This window comes from Zophobas morio, unplaced genomic scaffold, assembly GCF_036711695.1.
Source record: "Zophobas morio isolate AGI-343-1 ecotype UQ-CSIRO unplaced genomic scaffold, CSIRO_AGI_Zmor_V1 ptg000002l, whole genome shotgun sequence".
Lineage (NCBI taxonomy): Eukaryota > Metazoa > Arthropoda > Insecta > Coleoptera > Tenebrionidae > Zophobas > Zophobas morio.
The window spans coordinates 6,892,548-6,915,477 of NW_026972107.1; the positions used below are offsets into that span (position 1 = coordinate 6,892,548).

General features: G+C 34.9%; 1 protein-coding gene across 5 annotated transcripts in view; it reads left to right on the forward strand.

Moving 5' to 3' along the window:
- Positions 1-3,145: 3,145 nt before the first annotated feature.
- The window catches only part of LOC135126328 (signal-induced proliferation-associated 1-like protein 2), a 47,125-nt gene continuing 27,340 nt past the window's right edge, over positions 3,146-22,930 (forward strand). Inside the window, exon 1 of one of the 5 annotated variants that reach the window (XM_064052315.1) lies at positions 3,146-3,403. Coding sequence is in view for 3 of the 5 variants with exons in the window: in XM_064052334.1 (XP_063908404.1) it covers positions 3,964-3,996 (33 nt within the window). In the remaining 2 variants the exon portion in view is untranslated. Of the gene's footprint in view, positions 3,404-3,832; positions 3,997-21,190; positions 21,363-21,706; positions 21,813-22,930 lie in introns of those variants that run through there. The other 4 variants (XM_064052334.1, XM_064052299.1, XM_064052306.1 and 1 more) reach the window with 4 other exon arrangements.

The following is a 22,930-nucleotide window of genomic DNA, read 5'->3' on the forward strand; positions in this document are numbered from 1 at the left end:
TAATCGAGTTTTTAATTTTTAGTTGGTCAGTTTTTCAAATTGCAATTTTTGATTTGGTTTTTTAATTTCTTTGGTTTTTAAATGTTTCGATTTTGTAATATATCGTTTTTTCAATTATATTTTTTTAATTTTTTATGTTTTTCGTTTCTTCAAATTTTACATTTTTTCGATTTTCAATGTTCCGATTTTATAAAGGAGTATTTTTTTTTGTTTCTTTCATTTTCAAGCTTTTCAACTTTTCGCAATTTTTCATTTTCTCTTTTTTTTTGCTCCAGTTTTTCGATTTGCGATTTTTCGAGTTTTCAAGTCTAAATTTTTCAGTTTTTCAAATTTTCAACTTTTGGCTTTCTCAATTGTTTGATTTTACAATATTTCGATTTGAGTTTCAAGAGTTTCAAATTTTTAGTTTTCAGTTTTTCGATTTGGAAATTTTCGTTTCGGTTTTATGTTTTCTTTATTTTTTCACTTACTCGATTTTGAAATGTTTCGATTTCATAATTTCTTGTTTTTTCAATTCTATTTTTATCAATTTTTCATCTTTTTGTTTCTTCATTTTCGAGATTACGCAATTTTTCAATTTAAAATTTCTCGAGTTTTCAATTTTTAATCATTAAATTTTTATTTTCTTTATTTTTGCATTTTTTCGATTTGTCAGTGTTCCAATTTTATGTATATTTTTTCAATTTCAATGTTTTCAAGCTTCCGTTTCTTCAATTTGTCAAACTGCAATTTTTCGAATTTTCGACTCTAAATTTTTCAGTTTTTTAATTTTTCAACTTTTGAATTTCTCAATTTTTCGATTTGACAATATTTCGATTTGAGTTTCTCGAATTTTCAATGTCTAGTTTTTCATTTTTTTCGATTTGGAACTTTGGGTTTCGGTTTTTTATTTTCTTTATTTTTTCACTTATTCGATTTTTAAATATTTCGATTTTATAATTTTCTCTTTTTTCAATTTTATTTTTATCAATTTTTCGTCTTTTTTGTTTCTTCAATTTCTAGATTTTGAAATTTTTCGATTTAAAATTTCAGTTTTCAATTTTTAATTTTTCAATTTTTCGTTTCAGTTTTTTATTTTTCGATTTTTTAATGTTCCAATTTTTATATTTTTTTTTGTTTTTTCAATTTCAATGTTTTCAAGTTTCCGTTTCTTCAATTTGGCAAATTGCAATTTTTCAGTTTCTCATTTTTTTTCATCAGTTTTTCGATTTGCGATTTTTCGAGTTTTCAAGTCTAAATTTTTCAGTTTTTCAAATTTTCAACTTTTGGCTTTCTCAGTTGTTCGATTTTACAATATTTCGACTTGAGTTTCTAGAGTTTTCAGTTTTTCGATTTGGAATTTTTCCTTTCGGTTTTATATTTTCTTTATTTTTTCACTTACTCGATTTTTTAATGTTTCGATTTCATAATTTCTTGTTTCTTCAATTTTATTTTTATCAATTTTTCATCTTTTTTGTTTCTTCAATTTTTAAATTATGCAATTTTTCAATTTAAAATTTTTGCAGTTTTCAATTTTTAATCTTTCAATTTTTTGTTTCAGTTTTTTATTTTCTTTATTTTTACATTTTTCCAATTTGTCAATGTTCCCATTTTATATATATTTTTTCAATTTCAATATTTTCGACCTTCCGTTTCTTCAATTTGTCAAATTGCAACCTTTGTTTTTAATTTTTTTTGTTTCATCAGTTTCTCGATTTGCAATTTTTCGACTTTTCGAGTTTAAATTTTTCAATTTTCAATTTTTCAACTTTTGAATTTCTCAATTCTTAGTTTTTCATTTTTCAGTTTATAATTTTTTCTTTTTTCAATTTTGATTTTTTATCTTTTTTATTTCTTCAAATTTTAGATTTTGCAATTTTTCGATTTAAAATTTCTACAGTTTTCAATTTTTCAATTTTTCGTTTCGGTGTTTTGTTTTCTTTATTTTTTCGATTTTTCAATTTTCCGATTTTGTTTTTTTTTGTTTTTGCAGTTTCAACGTTTCAACCTTCCATTTCTTCAATTCGTCAAATTGCAATTTTTCGAGTTTTCACGTCTAAATTTTTCAGTCTTTCAGTTTTTCAACTTTTGAATTTCTCAATTTTTCGATTTTACAATATTTTGATTTGAGTTTCTCGAATTTTCAATGTTTAGTTTTTCAGTTTTTCGATTTGGAATTTTTTCTTTTTCCAATTTTAATTTCTTCAATTTTTTATCTTTTTTGTTTCGATTTAAAATTTCTCGAGTTTTCGATTTTTAATTTTTCAATTTTTCGTTTCAGTTTTTTATTTTCTTTATTTTTACATTTTTCGATTTTTCAATGTCCCAATTTTATATTTTCTTTTTATTTTTTTCAATTTCAATGTTTTCAACTTTCCGTTTCTTCAATTTGTCGAATTGCAATTTTTCAGTTTTTCATTTTTTTTGTTTCATCAGTTTTTTGATTAGAATTTCTCGAGTTTTCAATTTTTAGTGTTTCAGTTTTTTTATTTGGAAATTTTCGTTTGATAATTTTATACTGGTTATTCCTTTATTATTATTATTTATTATTTATCCTGCCAAAAAATCATGGTTAATAATTACAGTTATAAAAATTTTCATTGAGAGCAAACACTTTTATTACTTCATGTTGAAAGATGCTTGATGTAACGGTTCCTTAGCCCAGTCCGGTCCTGCGTACGCTGACCCATTTTTCCAAACATTGATTGATGGCATAATTAGGCAACAACTGTTAATCTTTGTATCATTTCCAGTCAACGTTTTACAAAAGATACATTTCAAAGCAATTTACGAAATTGTTTTTTAGTTTTGAAAAATATTTAGGTCGGCATGCAATAATCGCAACAGGCGTGTACTGCGGGTTGCATTAAAAACAATATTTAATGACTTTATTAATTACTCCCTCAAGGACTTAATTATCCAAGTGGCAACAAGGCCAAGTGGGTTTAACTGCAATCTAATTAATAACTTGAATTTAAATCGTCTCTTTTCACAATTAGGGAATTAGAAACGAGAAGGCATGCGCTCTTCGTAAAAAAGCTTGACGCGAATTTCGCCCTTGACGCACTACGCGATACGGTCCGTGTTCGTCTGCAGGCCTGCCACCTCTCCAACGTTTGTTTGTTCTTCGGGTGGGGCGGCTCGTCGCCTCTCGTTCGTGACGCAGTCGCGTTTTATTCTAGCCAGTTTTAATGTTTTGACATGTAGTGCATTTAAATTTTCGTTTCGATTTGTGTTTTTATTTTGATTATGTGTTCGTTTTTCCGTCTAGTGTAGTGCCAACCCTGCAGTGCGCGCCGCTGCTCTCTCCATCTAGTGACCCTGTGCCATTAGCCCAAAACAAAAGAAAAAAAGTGGAAGAAAAGGCTTTACGGTGACGTTATTTTGTGTGCCTCGACAAAAGCGATCATCTCAGAGCGAAGGCGTAAGTACTGTGGGCTTTCGGGGCGCTTTCGGTACCGAGGTGTCCTTCATGCCATTTCCGGCGTCTACACGGCTCGCTGGGGGCACTATTGTTCCAACGTACTGTTATTACGTCATCGAACGAGATCACGGTCATCCTCTTTTACGTGCTGTATCAATTTCTTTGGACGGTGAACTCGACGCGTTTCCGGTTTCGGTACTCTTCGTCCATCTTCAGCGAAGCGGATAACCAGTGGAGCGCGATCGGGGGAGGCTGTGGAAAAAAAAAACGTGGGTGGCAGCACTTGACCGGAATGTCAATGGGCGGCAGGGGCGGGCGCGGGGGATGAAAAGGGGTGAGACAAAGGGGCCGACAGATGTTCGGGGTGCGGAATGCGGCTTGCGTGCACGAAAGAGGCACGTTTTTGAATGGAATTCCACGGTTATGCGGAACGTCTGGCGAAAATCGAGTGAGCTGCGGCGGTACGGACGTGTACAGGGTGTTTCACGAAGAGCGTGAAGTTTCGATTGACTGTGATCCGTCAAGTCGACCAGGGGTGGCACAAAATTTTTGAATCAAATATGCTTCATTATAGTATTTCTATAACGGTTTATGTAAGTATATGTAGTAGACCTAAATAGTAGTAGAACCTGAATGACTAATGGAAAAATGACGAAATGCAAATTTTAAAGTTTTATTTGACGTTGGGGGGATTTCTGAGAGCAATCAAAGTCATTATTTTGATTGACAAGTGACGTTATGTAGTAGATAAGTGACTCTGAGTGACTAAAACAATGCTTAAAATTTAATCAATGAAAATATCTTCTTTCTAAAAAAGTTTTCTGAAGTAGGTACACGAGAGCTGTCATTATATCGAATAAATTTGCAAATCTAGTGTGTTTTATGTTTTCAGTGATGAACTCTATACACTATCTACAAAATGACGGCATTAAATCATCGTTCAAAACCAGAGCGAAATGTGCCACTTCTATAAGATCATGCACAGGTGTTTCACGAAACACGTTAACACGATTTTGCCCTACTTCAGTAAAATTTGTTTTTAAAAACAGTGTGCAGAATTAGGGAAATAGGCACAAACAAAACACAGGAATTTATTTGTATGTGACTGAGTTATAATCTACAGAGTGTCTCACGAAGTTCGTGCGTTCTTGAATATTTTTGACCATAATTTGTTGACACAATATGCGTCATTGTCAAACAATTAGGTATAGGTGTTACGCAATTTTATTATATTTTTAATCGCAGTTTTTTCACTTGACCCTAGTTCGCGTAAGTGTTTTCACGACGGAAACGCTTGAAACTCCTCCAAAGTAACTGTTCGTTGCCTCACAAATTCACACATCATAATGTACATATTTAAATAATTTTATCGAAAATCGCAGGAAGGTGCGTCATTTCAAGCGATTATAATGTACAGGCTGTCCCACGAAGTGCGTTTACGCGATTTCGTAACTATTTTAATTACTATTATTGTAGATCCGCATTCACAGAAGGCTGGGTTTACGCAAATTCTTAAACTTGATTTTCGCAGTCCTAATTGTGACGTCACTGGAACCCCTTCTCGTCCATTTTTTTATTGCTTCATATACTTTACACATAATAACCCGTATTTAAATAATCATATTATAAAAGATTTTCTTTTGTTATTCTTTGGTGAAAGTGTGAATAATGCTAATGAAGGTATTGCTGAAAATTAAGCAACGTTTACGTCACTGCATGCTTTAACTTAATTTTTCTATTTGTTTTTACTTTTGTCTTACTGGTAGTCAAAATTAGTCACTCGCGGAATGGAAATGATACCAAATCACCTCTAGAAATCGTAATGTCGGGTTTTTATTGGTACGGTGGTTAAGAAACGGTGCTAAAAAATTACAAATAACCTTGAATTCGTTGTCAGGTTTGATTACGGTGTTTATGTAACGCTGAAGGTGATATTTTTTCAGTTTTTTGTGTATTTGTAATGTTTCACCCGAATTTTTTTACTCCAGTGTGGATATCTGCATTTGGAGATAAGGTAGTAGGAACATTCTTCCTGAATTTGTGTTATCGTGGTGTGTTGGCGTTGGAGTATGTGATAAGATATAGTATGCAAAGAATAGAAGACATATATGACAGCTGTAACCTAGAAAAATACATGGCTATATGTTAGAGCTGGATAAACGAGGTGCTCTGTTTCAAATGATCAAAAGTTATGAAAATTTTAACACAAAAATCTAATTTTACGACAAGAATTTTGAGTAGTCCAGTTTTTAAATAACAGGTTTTCTTTTCGAAAATTCCAAATAATGTGTTGCAGAATGTTTTATAGTCGTTTTGTCCTTTCATTAAACGTCGAAATAAAAATAAACTGTTCCAGGAATCCGCGTTAACTTCATGTATTTAACTTGGCGACTTCTAAGAACCGTAATTGTTGTGTTGCCAATAGGTAATTAATTGTAGCATGCGGAGTAGTAACTCACGTTTAAATGGCGTCAAAAAATCTGCTTACTGCATGCGTCGTGGCGTATTTTTTAATAAAAAATAATTTCTTTGAGATGACGTCATCAACTTTTTGGTGGGGATCGTTATGATTAATGTTTTTAAGACATCGTGCGTAAGCAATTTAGAAAATGGGTTGTGGGTTATTGAACCATCGGTAAATGAGGGTGTTCCAAGTGAGATTTTCTTATTATATGTATAGTGAACCAAGAGCTATAAGGTTATATGGTCATCATAAAATCATCCCATTGTGTCGACGTTAAGTTGTTTACAATAGAAAAGGTTTTAGGGTCGTAAATAACGTGTCCACTGCAGCTCGACCGGCTCTTGTGGTTTCGTTCAGGGGCGGCTTTCACTAAATATGAAAATCCATCACTCCACTATTTCTTTACTACCTGCAGCCGCTGAGGGTTCCGAAATAACCACTCGCTTTGAAAGCCGGCCCTGTTAAATATGAGCAAGAAATGTTTAGAAGATGATTTATTGCCAACCGGTAAGCTTAATGCGAACCACACAAAGGGGGTATTTATTTGCGGTCAACTACTTTTATGATGGCCATATAACCTTATAGCTCTTCGTTCATTATATATAATATAGTAAAATTTGTTTATTCATTCCCCATCGAAATGTGATGACGTCATTGCAAGAAATTATTAAGTAAATCTGGGATATTATTTAGAGTTAAGATAATTGTAGCGTATGCCTAATGTTTTTAACTTGTTGGAGTATAACGAATTAATGAGTTCAAGAATTACAGTTTCGTTTCAGGGTAAATCAGAATTAATGTGTAGGAGTTTCGTATGCCAACTGTCATGGAATCTATTACGTTCTCAGTAGGCATACCTTTCATTATAGTTACTTAGTGATATTTTTATCATGTGTAAACTACAGGAAGGACTTTTATTGCGTTAATACGAGACTTTTTTCTTTGATTCGATTTTTGTAATTCTGTTCATTAATTAGCCGCTCCAAATTACGCTTGGAAGACTTTACATTAGCAGATTTCTCTCATTTATCTTATCTCCACAAGGAAGTGATAATAAGTATTTTCAAGGAAACCTATTAATGGAATCTTATCAAAACGATCTAGACGAGGTAGAATTATCATTCTCTATTTGACACTGATGCATCTCTAATTATAGTATGATTCATTCCCTACAATGCGCGTTGTTATCGTAAATAAAACGGTGGCGTTCGAACAGAACATGCACTTGTATTAAAATTTGAATAAATTATACGCTTTTACGCTGTTCTAATAAATTCAACGTACCCACGTAATAAAATTATTCATTTCAAGTGCCATTAAGATGCAAAGTAAAAGCTTACTGACATTTTAAACTTATTTATGGACGGCAGGTAGGACTCGGGGTTTGGGTGGTTAATCAGTGAAGCATTTTCCGATATATTCACAAAGAGAATATGCGACCTAGGTCCGTTAAAAACAATGCCCGATAATTGTAGCCGTACTTAGTTTGGCATAAAGAAATCACATATGTGAAACTTGCATTTTAAGTTGCGTAAGCGCTAATTGGCCACCTCAAGTCGATTTACTTAAAAAAGGAACTAATAATCGATGTTTATCCCCATTTCTTGGTGAAAGTTCCAGTTCTCGCCATAAATTTGAAAACGATCCACCGAGTGCTCACTATATCGTTTTCGCAATATGTGTTTGCGAAAAATGCAGCCATAATAAGCAAATATTTGCTCGACTCATCGTCGGGCTGCATTTTTCGCTTTGTTTACCATCAACGGCTCCCTCGAAGCGTGAAAAGCCCCGCACGAATCGAGTTTTCCACAAATGGAGGAAACTCCTCACCGGTAGTACCATGCAGCGAACACATCCATCCATCCAGCGGTCATCGGCTTCAACGACAAGACATTTAACTCTTGTAGAGGTAGTGACCTTGTAGCCCGCATTGCCATTACGTCTGTTAAGACAAGTTCCGCAATCGCCAGAGGGTGTTGAAACAAAAGATCGATTCCAAGTTATCGCATTGCGTGGGTAGAGCGCGTTGTGTTCTAATTTCGCCGAACAATGGCCGACTAATACGAGTATAATGATGTGAATCGAGAGGTGAAAGCCGGTTCTCATCTTACGCATTATTGCTGAAAATCGCCCAATTGGGCTTTCGCAACGGCGTGTGCCGAAAATACCGTTGACGAGACGCCGCTGGGGTTCTAATTGGCGGCAATTACGTTTAATTGGACGGGAGCATAGATGGAAAATGTTAAACGGAGACGTGCATGTGAAGAAAGGAATGCGTCGACAAGCCATTGTTTTGTTGTTTCCGTCCATTCTTCCAAATGGAAAAGGCGGATGTTGGGTGAAGGATGAGGCGAGGATGAGCTGGAAAATGGCGAGATGGCTGGATTTGGCGGCTTGCTGATTTCTAATGGTTTTTGTTATTATTTTGTTCCGCTAGAGAGGTAATTGGAGATTTCCGTTTCGGTCTCGCGGTTGGATATGGCGGATGGGTTTTCCGACGATGGCCGAGGATAACGGATTTTCCAAGGGTAATGGGCGCAGGGGCCGCGGAAATCCAGGTCTGCGTCCACTGGATAATGGAAGAGGAACCCGAAACCCAAGTGGTTTTCTTTTGCGTGTGGTTGTCACAGAAGTGGAAATATTGTGAAAACACCAAATTTTCACCAACAAGGTGTATGATATACTAGTCTACGACTGACTACGTAGTTACATATGTATCTATCGTGGCGTTTTGGAAAAATTATGTTGTTTTTGGAATTTTGATGACGCTACCAAGAAAAACAAAGCTAGTAAAAAATTCGTAAAAAATGGGGACAATTGTAGACAATTTCAATTTCTCAGTGTATATGCTTAACTTCGATTGTTTATATCTATACTTCGACCGCATTCGATTACTAGCACAAACATCAGAGATTAAAAGAAAATGAAATTTGGTTAATTTTGTGTCGTCAACGCAGAGGAAAAGACTGATTTCATTAATCCCTACTCGGTTTTTTTTTTTCAAAAATTTTCATAAATTTGAAGAAATTCGGCAGAAATGTAAGATGACGGGCAAATTTTCACCAACGATTGCTTCTTGTTGTCGAAATAAGTCTAGACATATTAAGAAAAAAAAGGTAAAATGTAGCCCCGCCCACCCACCCTATCTCAATCGTGATGATTTGTTTATTCGTCGTGAGCCAAGGAGGCGGAGCTTAACTGCAAAATCTTTATTTCTCTGGGAGAAATTAAAAATATGTTTTTGAGTATCGTATTGTTCAAATAATCCTATGTATATTAAGAAAAAATTAAAGCCAAAGAGTAAGCCCCACCCATACCTGCCCTGATTTAAATATGTAGTAATCAAGTTTCAAGTTTGCATTCGTTGTTAGACCTAGAGGCGGTGTTTTAGGTTTCTAAGAATAAAAAAATCATCACAATTGAGATGGGGTGGGTGGGCGGGGTTGATATTTTGCCTTTTTTTCTTAATATACATAGTATTCTGTGAACACCACGCCACTCAAAATCATGTTTTTAATTTCTCGTAGAGAAATAAGACTTTTGCAATTAAGCTCCGCCCCCTTGGCTTACGATGAACAAAAAAAATGATCAGAAATGGGACAGGGTGGATGGGCGGGTTTACACTTTGTGTTTTTCTTTCAATATGTGTAGACTTCTCTTCACAATATGAAACTTAAAACATGTTTAAAATGGAAAGATTGTGTAAGGAAATATCGATTTTGCAAATTAGGCTCCGCCCTATAATGGCAAAATCCATTATTCCTTGCAAAAATGTACCATTTTAATCATGTTTTAAGTTTCTTATGAAAAGATGGTTATGTATATTAAGAAAACAAGGCGAAATATAAGCCCCACCCACCCACCCTGTCTCAATTCTGATGATTTTTTTTTATTCGTCGTAAGCCGAGGGGCGGAGCTTAATTGTAAAATCCTGATTTTTCTACGAGAAATTACTATATGAAATATGTTCTTAAGTAGTCGTGTTATACAAAGAAAACTAAAGGTATTAAGTAAAAAAGAAAACCAAAAGAGAAGTCCCACCCACCAGGGGCATGTTTTAAGTTTCTTATTGTGAAAAGATGACTACACATATTAAGAAAAAAAGGCAAAATTGACGAGAGTGGAATGTGGACCAGGCTCAGAATTAAACACGTATTTTTTAAATATTTATAGAGATTCTAAGGGATCTGGAAGTATACGTTTGTTAAATTCCGCTAGTAATTTTAAATTCTTTATCAGTTTTGTGGTTATTTTAAAAGCATGTTGGGTCATTCCTAGGAAGTCTTAAATAGACCACATACTTACTCTCGGAATCTTGCGGTTATGGATTTTCTTTAGTGCATATTTGTGAAGTAAATTTTTAATTACAGTTTTTACTGGACCGATTGTTGTCAAATTTTGTATCTGTAACATCAAGATTAACATGGTAAAATGCTAATCATCATCACCAACATTTTTTTTAATGAACGCCTTTTACATTTTATAAAAAAACGTGCTCTTGTACTTGTTGTTTATGAATCCGCCTTTATTTTCGTGTAAACATAAACAGTCGCAGTTAAAGCATGTATTGATAATATATTGTTTCGCTGTTTATTTGCTTTAAATATGTTTGATGTTAGATGCTGTGGGGTGTTATTTATGCCACTGGTTTTTATTTTATAGAGGTTACCACAAAATAAATTTTTATCATTTTTCAAAGCAGGATTTCTTGGATTATACGTTAGGGTCGAGGGAAGTTTTATTGAAATAACCTTCAACCAATTTTTAGTGCTGTAATATCGGGGCATTCCGCTAGTAGCCCTTCGAGAGCGCCCCTAACCCGCTCATTGGCTGTCACCCTTACTTTGGTCCAGGCTAGAAGGGACGACCGTTATAAAAGGGCTGTGTTCGCGTAATAGATTTCTTCGACAACGGATTACGTTTGGCAGGGGTTGCGTAATTCTCTCTGCTGCCCTTAGAATTGCACTTACGGTTACTGACGCGATTGCACTGAGTGACGCAAAGAGCGAATGGGGCAGAGAATCGCAATTCAACGTAACCCGTGACCAGAGGACTGCACTGAGGGACGTAATGGAGTATAATTGTCAACGGTGTTCGAAATTTATAATGATCTTGAACAGTTTATTGTAAATTTCAGTGTTCACTGTTTGGACTCTACCATACTACTTTTAAAAAGAGCTGGTTTCTGTTGGTGATTTATAGTGTCCTGATTTTGAAATAGTGAACATTGACTAAATGACTCCTCATGGATTTATTATTTTATTCTTTCGGTGCTATCATCATTTATTTGTTTGGGATAAAAGTAACTTTGGTAAATTAACTAAAATTGTTTGACTGTCAAACCAAACATCGCGTTTCGACGTTTCGCTCAATTTCATAACGAACATTTTCACGAATTTAGTGACAAAAAGAAGGAAAAATCGTTGTATTAGCACGTTCTTTTTGTGCCTAATTTCCTGTAGTACAAACCCACAAAACTTCTTTCTAATAAGGATTATTCCAGCCAAAAATTAATCCAAAGTTTTGAGACACAACTTTCCATACCTCTGAAGTTCAGTCAAACAAATCCATTTTAAATTAAATAAAAATTGACTTTTAAAATATATCTAAAATTTCATAATAGTCCAGTAGTTTCTGAAACGTTAGACGATTGTCACACGAAAACGGAGGACCTACTTTGTCCAACTCTAGAGGTTCTGAAACGTCAAGAAAACATTCGGCACAAAATTATGTATACAGGTTGATAAATTTGAAATTTGTCATTTTTCTCTGTTTTTCACATAGAGCATCTCTATTTTCTTAGAGGGTACGTCATTTGCTAAAGTCAGTCTTATCTTGACAACTTCTAGCCCCTCCCACCCGCCCTCTATTTTCTTAGAGGATATCTCATTTGCCAATTCAGTCGTATCTTACCAGGTACTAGCCCCGCCCACCCGCCCTATGTTTTCTTAGAGGTACGTCATCTGCCAAAATCTGTCTTATCTTAGCAAGTATTATAAGTCATTTGCCAAAATCGGTCTTACCTAGCCCCGCCCACCCGCCATTTATTTTCTGACATCTACTAAAATTGCATACTTTACAATGTAACTTAGAAACTACAAAATCGACTAGTACTTTGAAATTTTGCGGACGTTTACGAATCCGAATTTTATGTACTTTTCAACGTCGTCTGTCAGGCACGTCCAAATTTTTCCCGCGTCTGTTCAGCAGGTGCCATCCGCCCTTGATCATGGGACTGCGAGGTTCTTTCAAATTACTTCAAAATCAGGACAAGGGATCCCCCATATGCCTGATTTTTGAAGCAGCTTGAAAGACTACTTCAAAAATGAGGCGCAAGGAGTCACCGCGATTCTTTTAAATTACTTCAAAAACAAGCGAAGAGATCCCGAAGATTCTTTCAAACTACTTCAATGACAAAACAAAAGGGGTTCCCGAGATTTTTTACAACAACTTCAAAAACCAAAAAAAAGGGGTCTCCGAGATTCTTTCAATTTGCTTTAAACCCAATGTATAGAAAGATGCCAGCCCCCATTATTGTACATATCAAAACTAATATATTTGTTCTGACCCAGAAATTTATGACTTTATTAAAAAAAAAATTAAAATATTTGTGGGAAAATCGGTCTAGAATTCGATTCACAAGGGAAATTCTGTATAAACAACTTAATCAACTTCTCAATCGTAAAAACATTAATCAATAAGTATAATGCAGATTAAGATTACAACAAGTTGTGTGTGTTTACGTAAAATTGTTGCACTCCCTTTTGCGAAGAGTGAATTGCGGTAAGAGCCGCAATTCAACGTAACCCGTGACCAGAGGACTGCAGCGAGGGATGTAATGGACTATGATCGATTCGGACAAGCAATACAAAAGCAGGCAAACGTTGTAAATCATCATCATTATAATCTTGAACAGTTTATTAGAAAAATCTGTGTTCACTGTGTGGACTCTACCGTACTATTTTCAAAAAGCGCTAGCGAACATTAACTAAATGACTCCTGATGGATTTATTTCGACGTTTCGCTCAATTTTATAAAGAGAATTTTCAGGAATTTAGGGATAAAAAGTGTGCCTAATTTCCTGAAGACGCCCTTCGAAACGCCAACATTTTTTTCAGAACCTCTTTCTGGTCGTAAAAGCCGATCGATTGCATTTCAGCAGTTCCATCTGTTGTTGGGCTCAGAGTACAAAATTTTGTGGAGCTTGTGGAGGGTGTTTCGAGTTGATTTGGCGACGTCGCAAAATGGCGTTGTATGGTGATGTCGCAAAAACCGATTTCTATCACCTTCACTACACCGACGTCGCTAAATCAACTTGAAATTGGCCCCTAACACCATTAAAGGATACTAACCTTCGTGTGGACATGTTGGTTGAGACCAATGTTTTATAGACAATCAAGTTTGAAAATTGTCGAACACACAAGATTAGCTTTCAGTTCGCATTAGTTACTAATCGTAAAATTGTTAACAAAACCGTCGATAAAGCTCCTAAGATATCGCCAAAAGGGCAGACCGTTTATCTAAAGCTTCAAATAGGTTGGCATTTGTTCTACTATTTTATTACGTACTTAAACAGAGGCAGTATAATGGATTGTGATATTGTTTAGTGTTTTATGTTTTACAGTGTGTCGCGTAAAATCGTAGATTTCCATCGTTAAGAATGGTGTTGCAGTAAATAAAAGTGTAAATATCTTACGAACTGTTACTGAAGTGTTACGTTTAGATCTAAAAATGTGGAATATTCAAGTTAGTGTTTAGCAGCTGCGTTTCTAGATTAATGAATTTTCCTGACTGATTGCTCTGGTGAATTTTATTTTTTAAAGTGTTAAATTCGTTGTGAAGGTCTTTAATACCACGCGGTCATCCACAATGTTTTATTTTGCGGTTAAATATTTATCTTTGTTGGAACAGTGATACCAAATACACAAATATTTTTTCAATAATAAAACTTTGCTTTCTTTGTGTACTTATTAGCGTAGCTAGACCATAACATTCCAACTTTTCAACCTGCTGATCCGAATTCTTACTTTTATTGGATATTTGAATTTCCATGTCAACCTTGACACGTTTCGATTAATATTTACTTTTTGCATATTTGTATACACTTATAAATAAACCTCAATAATTTCCAAAACACCTGCTGCGAACTTTGATAATTTCTCAATAAACACGAATGGCAACCATTGGCATCGAAAGTCGTCTCGTACTCCCAAAAAGGTCAAAATCGTCGTACGTCCTCGATACCCAGCACATCCGGTCTCATTATCACCGTGATAAGACCACATCGATATTCCGGCGCCTCTCAGGGATCCAACCAAAATCGAAATCTGCATACCAAAACCCGTCAGTAGCACCACGTCAAACACAATATTCATGAGAATTTCTCGCCGACCCATCCCATCACGTTGATTAGTATTTTACTGCCGATGCAATATGATTAACACCTGAAAAATAATTATCATAACAACCGGTGAATCATGCGTTGTTGTAACGGTGACACTGGTGTGACGTTTGTTTATAAAAAGGCGAGCAACCGCAAGCTAATCAACGAAATTAATACGTTGCCGTGAGCCATCCGCCTCTTGTAAATATTTGCCGCGGGTATTTCCTTCGACATATGGTGAACTACATACGGGGTTGTTTACGCTAGGCGGTGACTGATCGTCGCCAGGAGCGTCTGGAAGGGTGGGTTTCGAGGAATTCTCCCTTCGGTGGGAAAACGAGCCAACTGTTGCGCCGCCATTCAACGAAAAAACAATTCATTCATTTTTAGATAGAGGTCATCGTGAATCAATTCGGCCGTGGCACCCGCATGCGGCTGACGTCACGTGTACGATGGTAATTGGGGTGAAAGCGGCAGGGTTAAGGTCAGCGAGGCGGTGGTTGGGATGGTTTGCGTCAGAAGCGCGGTTATTATCAATGAAAAACGGGGTATTAGTTATGGTATTTGTATCAATGGAAAGGTGGCTGGTAACGTAGTTTGCGGAACGAGGCGCCAGCCGAACTAATTAAACATGCATGTGTATATCGAACTTTCAAAGAAATTCCTACAATTGATCTACAAAAATTGTGTCATTTTTAAGCTTGTTGCTAAGTTAACGAGGGTCTGTGGCTAGTCGTCAATAAAAATGGTGAAATAACAGCGTGTGGTGATTAGGAAAAAACTAATTGCTGCTTTACTTTAGATCGTTTCGTAAATGAGTTTAATGACTTTGAAAGAGGAAGGATCAAACTGTGTTTGCATGCCATTATTTTTGTAATTATAACGATATGAATCAGAGAAAATGTTTATCTGCAATTGAACATAAAATTTTAAAAACAAAATTTGGTTCGCAAAGTGCGCGATATAAAAAAAAAGTAAAATTACCGCCATCTTTTCTCACCATCGTGGTCTTGAAAGCTGTAACAGCTACAACTAGGTTAAATTAGAAAATTTTGCGCCGATAAATATAATTATCAATGAAACTGAAACAAGTTGTTTTTTTCTAAACTAACCTACCTCTCATTTTTTATTTTCTGTTAAGAGCCCAGTAGCTAGAAGAGGTAGGCACAAGCCTGTATACGAAATTCATAGCGGGTGTTCCACATATATTATTATTTGTTATAACATTAGTATTTTTTGTGTGATGCATGTTCTGTCTGTTAATACTAATTTATTGCTATTGTGTGTTCGTAAGTAGAACATAAATTATTCCTAATTTACGGCGATGTTAACTGTAATTGCGACGATTTTTTTTTAATTATGACCCCGTGTAAATTCCGCCGAAACCAAAGCCAGTATTGCTGTAACTGCAACCACAGTGTTTCAAGATTTTTTCGGACAATATTGGTGAGTCCTCGATTTTATTATTTTTTCATTCTTAAGTGCATTTCTGTATTTTTTAAGTAGAACATAAATTATTTGTGATTATGAAGACGTTTAACTGTTAGAATTTTTTAAAATTATGACCACTTTTACATTTAAGTCGAAACCGAAGCCAATATTATCTTATAATGAGACGGGGGTGAGTGGGTGGGGCTTAATTATCCTGTTCTTTTTCTTAATGTATACCTGCTTTCAAGAACAGTGGGGTCGGAGTTAACATTAAGACGTTAAATAAGTAAATATTTTTTAGTGGAGGCGAGTTCGACTTCTTTTAATTTTAACATAGTTAAAAAGTTATAAACTCTTTTTTTTAATTTTTATGTTTGTTTTTAACACAGAAATGATGTTAATTTTTGCACTACGTGATGTTATAAACAGAGTAATCAAGTCATAATAAAGCAAATTAATTCCAAGCGGATTTGAAATTGCTTGTACAGGATGGTCAGTAGACCATGGTAACTTTGGCGAATTCTAAATGATTACAACGTTGTTTGTTCAAATGAAACACGGTATATACTTTGTTGTAATTTCATAGATTTTTTAGTTTCTTTTTTATTAAATGTGTTCTGTCTCAAAACAAATTATTTTAAAATTTTGCTAAAAATCTTGTTCACACCTGTAAGAAAAACTATAAAAACACGTTATTTCGACTGAACTACCTTCGCCCCTGAAGTATAATGAATCATATCCGGCTTTGTCGAAAAATAATAAAATTTGTTTTTGCGAATTATGTATGTAATGTTAAAGTAAATGGAAAGACGCGTGTTATGCATTGTTTCAAATGAGTTTTTCATTTTAAAAATTTTGTGGTGACGTCATTAATTTTTTGATAGTCGGCTGTAAGATTTCAAACCATTCGGTTTTGCAAATTCAAAATTAAATTCCAAAATATTGTGACAAGTTTGATTTTTTTTTCCAAAAAACTGGTTGTCTCGGGTAAAAACTCAACACGGATTTATAAACTACCCGTGTAGGACTATGTTATTTTATACAATTTAAAACCCATTTACTATGTACAATTTTAGATGACGTCATCAAATTGTTGGTGGGGATGATTAATCAAATTATAGTTAGTGTTTTACCATCTACATGACATTTGTAATATACATACAAAATTTGACAGTCGGTCCAGTAGTTTCGACGATTACCTGTGTACTAAAAATCGACACAAACAGACGGAAAGAGAGACCCTTTTTTTTTGTACTGTAGGGGTCATGAAACGTCGAGAAAACTCGATTGCTATATGGACTTCGTTAGCTCGGGGGGTCGAAGGTTGTTCCCTCGCTCTTGAACTCCCAACAAATTTTATTTGTGATCATCTCAATACTTAAAAAAAAACAGGTAATACCAGTAACATCCAACTTTTTTTGAAACTTGTTGTTCTGAATTCATTAATGTGTCTTTAGTCACCCATACTCCGCCATTGCATTTGATTCGAACGCAATATGTTATGAAAACCCGCTCTGTTAAATTGCTTTGATTATTTTCGTTCATCTTGTTGGAAGTTTTGATCGACATAAACTTTTTGGATTTTTTTTGGACAATATTGAAATTATCTTAGCTTCATCTACGTTTCGAGACACGTGTTCCCTTCATCAGGAGATTTATACAAGACAATGGCTTTTATGAATATTAAATTAAAAAAAATTGGTCGAAAGTTGTTTCAACAGAACTTCCTTCGCTCCTGAAGTAGAATGAAACATAAAAAATAATCAGATTTAAGAATTTAACACTTTTTAAATTTTTACAAGTTTTTGCAAGATCAATAGAGACCAAATCAGTCTTATCTTAGCAAGTACTAGCTCCGCCCACCCGCTCCCTATTTTCTCAGAGGGTGTGTTACTTGCCAAAATGAGTCTTATCTTAGCAAGTACTAGGACCGCCCACCCGCCCCCTATTTTCTTAGAGAATATGTCATTTGCCAAAATTAATCTTTTCTTAGCAAGTACTAGCCCCGCCCACCCACCCCCTATTTTCTCCGAGGATTATGCCATTTGCCAAAATGTTAGTATAAGCTATTAGCTAAGAAAAGACTGATTTTGGCAAATGACTTAATCCTCGGAGAAAATAGGGGGTGGGTGGGCGGGTTGCTAATCCTTGCTAGGATGACTAATTTTGGCAAATGACATATCCTCGGAGAAAATAGGGGGCAAATCTAAAAAATATGAATGCAGTGATAAATCACAAGCAAAAACTCATCATACTGTGCACATTTTGGGTAGCATTTATTGAGCAAAATTTTGAGATGACGTCATCAATTTCTTGGGGGGAATAAATAGATATATTTTTCAATGCATTCATTTTTGCAATTCTTGATTTATTCAATAAATTTATTTAAATTGATTGATTCATTATTTTTTTTGAGACACCTCGTATGAGCAAATCTAAAAAATATTAATGCAGTGATAAAACACAAGTATAGAATCATCATATTTTGCACATTTAAGATAGCATTCAGCAATATTTTGAGGTGACGTCACCAATATTTTAGGGAGGATGATCAAATACATTTCGATGCTTATGATAACTTTAAAAACATTTCCAAAATTTCAATTTTGCAGTTCCTGATTAAATCAATAAAATAAGTTCACGCATTAATTAATTTTAAATAGGATTTATTCAGCAAAATTTTGAGCTGACGTCATCATTTTTTTGGAGGGGATAAGTAAGTATATTTTGATTAAAAATTTATTATGCTTATCATAAATATAAAATATTTTCAAGATATCGAAACATTCGGTTTTTTCAAAGTTAATTTGCAAGATGTTTTTTCATATTTCTGATTTTTTCCCAAAAATCTGGACGTTTCAGATAAAAACTCAATTCAGACTCATAAACTACATGTGTAGGACTATGTTATTTTATACAATTTAAAACCCATTTACTATATACGATTTTGAAGTGACGTCATCACATTATTGGTAAGGATGATTAGAGTGTTTTGGTGAGCGTTTTACCATCTACATGATATTCTTAATATAAATACAAAATTTGACAGCAATCGACTCAGTACTTTTGTGTAATGAAAATCCGAGACGGCCGACAGACAGACAGACGGAAACGGGGGACATATTCCTTTGTACTGTTGGGGTCATGAAAGGTCGAGAAAGCGTAAAAGTAGAGAGTCGGCCGACGGACTCGATTACAATACTTCCTTTGCTTACGCTCGGTAAGTAAAAATTATTTGTATCCTTACCACAAAGATGATTAAAATTTGGTTAAAACTATAAAAATTAACGTGTTTTAATTTGGTATGGAGTACCTTCTCGAGTTAGGAAACAATTAACAATTTGCTCCAAAAATATGAATAAAATGATAAAGTGCAAGATTTTCTCTGTATTTATAGTCAGTTTTTTCATTTGAAAATGTTCCGAGCAAGGACACGTATGTTAATTCGGACACGTGCAGTGTAATACTACTAATATAACAATCAGTTGTACCGTTCTTGATTTGATCAATAAAAAATGTAAATACGTAATAGCAGTAACAGTGTAAGAAACGAAAAAGCTCATGCGACAGTCGAACGTGTGCTATCTTCCGAAATCGCAACCTCAAGGCGGATTCATAAGCCACAAATACAACAGTATGTTACTTTATATTTAAATCCTGCTTACTATGAAAAATGTTGAGGGGACGTCATCAATGTTGCTGGTGATGATCAGTTAGTGTTTTACACTAATCATATACATAAAATTCGACAACAATCAGTCCAGTAGTTTAGAAGATTATCTGTCTAAGAAAAATTGATGCAGATCAAGTATTAACAAGTTACAATATTTGTAATACATTTAATTTAAATGTTCTTTAGAAGTGGTTATTAGCAAAAAACTCGTACGGCACACGTGCATAAAGAGATTTTATCCGTTCGTGGAATTATTCACGATTTTATCCACTTGTGAAATCGTTCACTCGGCTAAAGGTTTCGTACTAAACGTTTCGCTTGTGGCTAAAATCTGTCATTATTTATGGATGTCAAAATACTTGGTTGAATTTCAACAACGCATTTGTATTTCTGATAGGAGGAAGTAAGTCCTATAATAAAATTTACTTTTCTGGTTATTTTTATCGTACATGATTTGTTTCTGTTTTTCTGAACAAAATAAGAGTGGCAATTGGAAATTTTCAGTCAATTTTTGAAAATATGTTAATTCATGAAAATTTGCAGACGTTTCAGTTTACAAATCTCAGCAAAATCAGTATATTTTGCGCATCGATTTTGAATTGGGGAGTTGTTGGTAACTTTTTCGAGAATATGCACTAAAAACGGACATTTGCTCTAGTGAATATTGTGAATTGCTGAAGGTCATACTAAATATACACAAATAGTAAGAACAAACAAAGTTTTATAATGTTACCTAGTGTTGGACCCGTTTAGGCCGTGGGAATGCGCTTAGACCGCGACCCGGGACGTAATGCCAACATCTGACGCTGCCTTATTTTGCAGTGGCCCCTTGAATAAATTTTAAGAGTCCCGTTTTTTTTTTCTTCTAGCATTTTAATGGAACGAAAAAATATCTATCATTACAATGTAACTGGAAGCAGAAAGGGAAATATTCGAAGCTTTGGTGTTGGTGCTGGTGTCATAGCCAACTCAAATTCCTTTTATTCTCGATCCAACCACATAAAAGAATTTCCAACACAAACTTTCCGGTTTATGAGGTTCCTTCTTTCTCAGGAACTCTTATCATAGTTCATACTGTTCTAAACTTGAATCCGAGTGGTTGACAAACATTTAATGACTTTCTTTCCATAAAAAACGACGTATCTTCAGTAAATATAGCAACAAGCTATATCCAACGAACGATTTTCTCTGCAGTCAAACAGAAAACAAATTTGAATAACTTTTCTTTTTTTTTAAGAAGGTTATTTAAATCGGAGGAAAAACGAGCTTTCAACGCTTGAGGTGACCCTTATTTAATTTCTAATAATTAATATGTGTGGTTTTGGCAAGAAATTAGCATTTCGTGTCAATTAAATTTCGTGTGGATGTGTGGTAAACCACGGAAACTCGTCGCAAGTTTGTATGTAACACAATGTAGCAAAGGCCTTATTACCACACCAGTTGCCCCTTTGTTCTATAAGACGAAACGTTTTTTTTTTAAATATGAATACAGTAAAATATGACAGCGCAGCGCTGACGGCTTTCTTTGTTAGCACTCCTGCCCGGAAGCCCACACAGCAGCCGTCACTGCAAGGGGCCTCCTCGGCGATTTTTCTCCTACTTACGTCACACCCGGTGCGAATAATAGCTCAGAGGACATTTTTCGCGTGAGTCAAGCCAGCCAGAGCGAAATGATGAATCATCTCGACTTTTATTATTGGAAAAAACGATGGGCACGGTGCTAATGCAAATAAGATAAACCGATAAGATAATGGCCGTACATTAATTAAGAAAAATAAGCGGGAAGTTGCTCCTATTGTTAATTTCGTTATCGCGTTATAACTTCCAATTGAATTAGTGTTATGGCCGCAGCAACGGTTAATCAACGTAGCTCGAAGCTGACCGAGCATAGTAATATACGACCTTAGCACGAAAACGCTAGAAACTGTCGGCTTTTCGGGAAAGTTAGCACCGATTTCGTCTTTTCGCTTTTGTGTTGACAAGAATGTTGGGGCTAGAGATAAGACAGGTGAGTCTAGAGTTCGTGGAACGGTGTGCATTATGCCGTTAAATATGTTAATAGATGCCGCAAATGGATGGGGAGGACGGTTTTGGTGTGGTTACGGCATTGATAAGTAGGACGGTTCATTGATCGAAAGTTTACGATGGTCGGTGGGTCGTTATCGCGGTTCGGGTTCGGGGGATTTCGAAGCGATGTGAATTTTTTCACCGGGTGGCGTGGTATGAGGAAGTACCCAGATGATGGGTTGTGAAAAACACGGCTATTTTTGGAGTGGGATTTTTCACTTGATAACGTTCGCATTCATGAGATTGATAAAGGTTTATTATATATTTCGGGTTTGGGAGGAATGTTGCGTAGTATCATTTTTGATTATCCACTTGTGATTATGCAAGCTTAGTGTGACAAGCGCTATTATTTTTAATATTGGAGTAGTTGCCCTTTGGTTGAAAAGTGGAGGTAAGATGAGCAACGATTTTTCTGTGCAGTTGCATAAATTGTCGAGTTCGATGTCGAGTTTTGTGTACTTACAGGCTTTGAATTCCCGTGTTCGTCGGTCTTAATTTTTTTTAATTATCTAAATATGTATTTGTATTCTTTTTAGGCGATAATTGATGTGGCTTGTGAACTAACTGCTGTGAACGTTTCATTGTTAAGATTATGTTTTTAATTGATCGGATGCCTTATCAGTATTCATTGTTTTCTGTAAACAAGGTGGCAATTAAATGAAAAATTTTAAACTGGGACACCACTAGTGGTTAAGACATCTCTAAATTGTAATATAATAATTTGAAAGTTCGATAAAAATCACTATTTAACCTAGGGAATTGTATACGGTCCATTTGACGTGGACGTTTCACAGCCCTTAGAATATGCAAAAGTAGGTCTCCCGATTTTTGAACGACTCCCGTCTGTTGGTGAATTTATTAGATAAGTAAACTATATATAGTAAGTCGCTAATCAGAATTTATCTGTTCATCTCTTCCAAAAAGTTGTTGACGTACGTCATCTTAAAATTTTGCGAATTATTCTCATTTGAATTACATGTATTTATTTCCTCTACACATATTAAAAAAAAGACAAAATATAAACCGCGCCCACCCACCCTATCTTAATTGTAATGATTTTTTTTATTCTTAGAAACTTAAAACACGTTTAAACACAGTAAATTTTTGTAAGGAAATATGGATTTTGCAATTAGGCTCCGCCCCTAGGTCTACCAACGAATGACAACTTCATTACTACATTTTTGGATCAGGCCAGGTGTGGGAGGGGTTTAATTTTTGGCTTTAATTTTTCCTTAATATATGTACATAGTTTTCTTTAAATAACACGATACTCAAAAACATGTCTTACGTGGTAATTTCTTGTAGAGAAATAATAAGGATTTTGCGATTAAATTCCGCTCATTTGGCTCTCGACGTTTTAAAAAAAAAATCATCACAATCGAGATGGGCGGGTGGGTGGGGCTTATATTTTCCTTTTTTTTCTTAATATGTGTAGTCATCTTGTCACAACAAGAAACTTAAATTTATATGGGGAAATATCGATTTTGCAATTACGCTCCGCCCCTCGGT